The 6,000-nt window shown below is 40.0% G+C and overlaps 1 protein-coding gene across 42 annotated transcripts in view; it reads left to right on the plus strand.

The window, feature by feature from the left end:
- Positions 1-6,000, plus strand: part of camk2b1 (calcium/calmodulin-dependent protein kinase (CaM kinase) II beta 1) — a 67,661-nt gene that overhangs the window by 23,004 nt on the left and 38,657 nt on the right. For all 42 annotated transcript variants that reach the window (XM_061672498.1, XM_061672500.1, XM_061672503.1 and 39 more), the window contains exons 10-12: positions 1,616-1,738; positions 1,826-1,909; positions 2,911-2,953. In XM_061672498.1, coding sequence (XP_061528482.1) covers positions 1,616-1,738; positions 1,826-1,909; positions 2,911-2,953 — 250 coding nt within the window. The remainder of the gene's footprint in view (positions 1-1,615; positions 1,739-1,825; positions 1,910-2,910; positions 2,954-6,000) is intronic.

The raw sequence follows: 6,000 nt of genomic DNA on the forward strand, positions 1-6,000 counted from the left end.
TAAGTTGATAGGTGGGTTTGTTGTTAGTTGGGTATGTGGGAATTTAGATTGGAAAGTTGGTAGATGGGTCGGTAAGAACGGCAATGGGAAGGATTTTAGGTAGGTACTTGGTAGGTAGGGAGGTAGGAAAGTATGTACGTAGGTGGGTAGGTAAGAAAAAAATAGATAAGAAAATAAACGGGTAGGTAAGAGAGTAGATACAGACCCTTTCTGAAAAATTTGAATATCATGGAGAAGTTTATTTATTTCCATAATTACATTCAAAAAGTTAAACTTTCATAATTATAGATTCAGGCCCCACAATTTCAAGTATTTATTTGTTTGTTTTTACATAATTTGGGCTTCCAGCTCATAAAACCCATGAAATCAGGAATTCCCAAAAAATTAATATTGTGAAGAAATCACCATCTACTCCTCAGTTTTTGTAGAAAAAAAAAAGAAAGCAATTAAGGTAACATTAAATCAATCAATATATGGTACTTTCAAAACGATATGTTCATCTTCAATACTTAGTTTGGAATCCCTTTGCTTTAATCACTGCCTCGATGTGCCGTGGCATTGAGGCAATCAGCATGTGGCATTGCCTGGGAGTTATGGAAGCCCAGATTTCCTTGATATTTGCTGTCAGTTCTTCTTTGTTTTTGGGTCTGGTGCCCCTCATTTTCCTCTTGATAATACCCCATAGAGTCTCAGTGGTGTTTAGATCCGGCGAGTTGGCTGGCCAGTCAAGCACTGTGATGGCATGGGCATCAAAGCACGGAAGATGAAATCTGCATCTCCATACAGATTCTCAGCAGAAGGAATCATGTGCTCTAAAACATTCTTGTAGACTGCTGTGGTGACTTTGGATTTAAGAAAGCAGAGTTTACCAACACCTGCACTGGACATTGCACCCCAAATCATGACTGTGGGCCCTGAATCTATAATCTATGAAAGTTTAACTTTTTGAATGGAATTATGGAAAGAAACTTTTCCATGATATTGAATTTTTTTTGGAAATTGGTGTGTAGGTAGGTAGAATCATAAGTAGCAAGGGTACTAGGTACTAGGGAGGAAAGTAGATGAATAGGTAGGAACATGGGTTGGTAGGTGGGAAAGTGCATGAATAAGCAGGTAGGCAAATTTATAGATGTGTTTGTAGGTATCTAGATGGGTAGATAGGTCAATGAAATTTCATCCCTCGCTCTGGCTTTCCCTCTTTCTGTTCCTGAATAGCCTCTCCTCTTTCTCTCCTTGCTTTGCTCCACTGTGTCATTTTCATGTTTCCACTCACTTTCTTTCCTTTCCACTCACTTCCGCTGGTCTGGCTTCCTCACGCCTTCTCACGTCCCAGCTTTGCCGCCGATCTTTTTTTGGCCACCGTTGCGTAACTCTGTGCTCTCATTCATATTTTAGGGGGTTAAAGCCTCCACGTGGGTTACTTTTTTAACTGCTTGCCAACTACTTGCGAGCAGCAATACATACAGACTTAACCTCCTAACCTGAATCCAGTAGACACATTTTGTAACATCAAATCACTTCTTCTGTTGCAAAAAGAAACCCACCAATTTGCGGTAAAATTATTCAAAATTTTTGTATCATTCTATTCTTACAGTATTTGCTTTCTGTGACCTAGTTCCCTTCTCCAGAGTGGGACACTGTAACCCCGGAGGCCAAAAACCTGATCAACCAGATGCTGACCATCAACCCGGCCAAGAGGATCACTGCCCAGGAGGCCCTCAAGCACCCGTGGGTCTGCGTAAGTGTCACATACATTGCAGTTGACTTATTTATCATCTTGATGTATAGCTTGATCGCTGGTTCTAATTGCGCTCTTGCTATACAGCAACGGTCCACGGTGGCTTCCATGATGCACAGACAGGAGACGGTAGAGTGCCTGAAGAAGTTCAACGCCAGGAGGAAACTCAAGGTCTGCAGGCCTTGCTATTTTCTCCTCAATAGTCTTGAGTCTTTTTATTTTCATGATCTAGTTTTATCTCGCCAGCACGTTCCTTTTATCTTTCAGTTCACAATTATTCATCACACCACGTCACTAACAAAAGAAAGCCTGCAGCGCTTTGGTTCATTTTATCTCTGAAATGTTTAAGTCATTGCATCCTCTACTCATTTATATTTTTCATTTGTTTTCATTTATTTTCAGTTTTAATTTAAATTATTTTTTCACACGACCACTTGCGCTGCAGCACCGCTTGTTGGTTTTCGATTTAAATGTTTTATTTATTAATATTTTAATTATTGTTATTTATGTCTCCACCAGCTGTGCTGAATGAGCTGCAGCATCACTCATTGATTTTATATGAATGTATTTTTTTCTTATTGTATTTTGTATTTTTTTGTTTTACTTTTTTTTTTTTTTTTAACTTTTGTAGAATTTTAGATCTATACAGCCACTTATTTTTAGTTTTTATATTTTAATATTTTGTTTTCATGTTTCTATTTTGTGTTTTGGTTTTACGTTTTCATTTTGATATAGTCTATTTTAAATTCTTTTCTATATTTTACTCAGTAATTATTCTTTGTATTTTCCTAAATATATTTTCATTATATTCAGCTGTCGCAGCAATTCTTAATTTTATATTATATTATATACAGTATATATATTGTTTTAGGTATTTTATTTTATTAGCTGTAGCACCGTTCCTTATTTTTATTCATGTATTTTTTTTATAATGTGTTATTTGTAGCTGTGGCACCACTCTTTTTTTCCCACCTGTATTATTTTTAAATTGAAGTTTTGTCTTGTCTTTTTTACCACACCAACTGCATGAATTGTTTTGTTTTGAGAGAGTTGTGTAGCGCCACACCAAATATACTGCATTTACATGACATACTTTCATATCAATTTTAAATAATTATCTAGTATAAATGTGGCTCTCCTTTAACATGTTTTAAATTTTGTTTCACACCCAGGGAGCCATTCTCACCACCATGTTGGTCTCTCGGAATTTCTCTGGTAAGTCTCCTCCTCACACGAGTGAGTCACAGCCTTCGCATTTAAAGAGCCGTGCATGAGCTCTACTTAGACTGAGAGAGCATACTTAACACTTTGGCTTTTAGAGGATCATGTCACCATTTTGGAGGAAAATCCCACAGCTTGCCTCAATATTGTCGGTTGAAACGTGACAATGGCAAAATGTTGGCCTGCTCCTCTGCAAACATCCATTGACTCACATGTACTTTCCAAAGTGTTTTTTCTTGTAAGCTGATTTGTTTGTGCTAAACAGTTTCTGGTGACTTTCACCCACCCGGATGGGGGGAAAACATGTCTTCATTTAAACTTTTTATCACTGTTAAATTGTGGATGACTATAACGTTGACTTGGAATTTTGTAACCTTCCTTTTCGCAGTTTGCTTGTATGGCTCTGACTTCTGTTTCATATTTGTGTGGATATACAGTATCTCGCAAAAGTGAGGACACCCCTTTCCTTGTATTATATCTTTGAAAAAAAAGCCTTCCACCCATTTTCTTCCGGGTTGCGCAAGCAGCAACTAAACCTACCAAGCCACAAATTGGAGCCCTTTCTGGGAGGATCGCAACGCGTTCCCAGGTCAGCCGGGAGACGTCTCTCCACCGTGACCTGGTCGTCTCCGGGGCCTCCTCCTGGTAGGACGTGTGCAGAACACCTCACCGGGGAGGTGTCCAGGGGGCACCCTGTCCAGATCCCCGAGCCACCTCATCTGGCTCCTCTCGATGCGGAGGCGCAGCGGCTCGACTCTGAGCCCTCTCGGATGAGCTTCTCACCCCGTTCGTAAGGGAGAGCCCAGATTCCCTGCAGAGTAAACTCATTTTGGCTGCTTGTATCCGCAATCTTATTTCGGTCAGAGCTTGTGACCATAGGAGATGGTAAGAATGTATCTCAACCGGTAAAGCAAGAGCTTCACCTTTCGGCTCAGCTCCTTCTTTAACACGACAGACCGATACTGAGTCCGCATCACTGATCGCCTTCTCCAAGTCCACAAAGCACATATAGCTCGGTTTGGCGAATTCCCATGCACCCTCGAGGACCCTGCTGAGGGTGTACAGCTGGTCCACTGTTCCACGGCCAGGACGAAAACCACACTACTCCTGAGTCTGTGATTCGACTTCCTCACAGACCCTCCTCTCCAGGACCACTGAATAGACCTTACCAGTGAGGCCGAGGAGTGTGATCCCCCTAAAGTTAGATCGCACCCTCCGGTCCCCGTTCTTTATATATAAAAAAAAAAAAAAGAAAAGCAAAGCCTCATGCTACAATTTTAATTACAGTGGAACCTCAGTTTTTGTGATAAATCCGTCTACAAAGTCTGACTAAAACTGAATCCAGACACCCACAAATATTAACAGAAAATAGATTTTATAGAGAATAACTTTAGTTTTACATGCATAAAGCAGAAAACAGTAGGTGAATATAATTAATTGACTAGTGGATAAATAAACATTTAACAGCAGCTGCTCGGTACCACTTGGGCAAGTTAGGGCAACATCGTTGAAACATCCTGTCAAAGGTCAGGCCTTCAAAAATAAAACCATATCAGCATCATCACTTTCACCCCATGGTGGCTTATTTAGCAGTCACACTCAAACTGTTTTGTGATTGAGTGTGACTGCTAAATAATCCACCATCTGGCCAAAGAAAGTGGTGTGTTATCATATTGTATGCTTTTATTTTGAAGGTTACAGCGCTGTTGCTCGAGTATTGCTTAGCAGACCGGGTGGGGGGGGTGTTAGTGCCTTTAGTTTTTAATAAAAGCTTGCTGTATGTTGAACCCTTTTTACCCAATTTATGAAAATGAATAAAGACGCATGATTACAGAAAATAAATGGGCAAGTCATGCATTTGTTTTGGACGATAACAAAATTTAGATGAAAAAATTCTGCTGGAAAATGAATCTGCCCAAAAATGAATCATATGAAAATATTAGAGCATACGAAAACCGAGTGGATGCACGAAAACTGTGACAAAATTTAGATGGAAGAATTTGTCGAAAACAGAATCGTATGAAAGTTAGGGCATACAAAAACTGAGGTTCCATTGTGTAGTACTGTTATATAGTGTAAATTTACTGTCCCCTCAAAACAACGTAACACACACCAATGTCTAAGGTCTAAATCTCTGGCAACAAAAGTGAGTTGACCCCCAAGTGAAAATGTTGGACTCAGTTATCCATTTTATGTTACAGGGTCAAAGGTGTGAATGGGCAGCAGATGTGTTAAATTTGGCGTTACCATTTTCAAACTCTCTCATACTAGTCATTGGAAGTTCAATATGACACCTCAATAACTCAGAGGATCTGAAAAAAAAAGTAGTTACTTTATATGAAGATTGTGAGGCGTGTACTCACTTTTGTGAGATACTGTACTGTATCTATGATGCAAGACAAAGTGGAGTTATGACTTTGTTTAGTGGGGGATTATGGTTGACTGCTGTGGTTTATAACAGCCAAATATTCCCACAGTAAGACCCAGTAGGTGGCTGAGTTTGGGTTGTTTGTGTGCTACTTCTGCCTCTGCCTGTCTCCTCCTTCTTGGCTCTTGATCATGTTTCTCTTTGCCTTCCACAGGAAGTATCTATTCATCATAATTGTCAGGTGAATCAGAGTCAGAGAGAGGGAATGAAAAATATATTTAAAGGTGACGTATTATGCATTTATGTAAAACAGTTCCCAGGTGTTGAGTGCGGCTTTGTTACTATGACGACCGGCGAAGGGGTGGTGAAGCTCGGGGCTTGCGACGAGGCAAGCAGCATCTACTTGCAAGAGCGCATGGGGGTAAAAACAGCAGCAAATGACAATAGAAGCATTTTCACTTGTGGAAGCAGCACTTCATACACTTTGCCAATTTGTGTGGGGGATCCTTGTATGCGGCACATGCAGCGGACATATTGGTAAACATAAATACCCTGCCACCGCGTCGACAACTTTAATAAAAAGTCAAGTACTGTATGTGCCACTTCTTAACACTAATCTATGTATCTGAGAATGCTCATTGCATTTCTGCTTACCTTTTGGCTTTGACATTGA

The sequence above is a fragment of the Phycodurus eques genome, chromosome 3, assembly GCF_024500275.1.
Source record: "Phycodurus eques isolate BA_2022a chromosome 3, UOR_Pequ_1.1, whole genome shotgun sequence".
NCBI classification, from domain to species: Eukaryota; Metazoa; Chordata; class Actinopteri; order Syngnathiformes; family Syngnathidae; genus Phycodurus; species Phycodurus eques.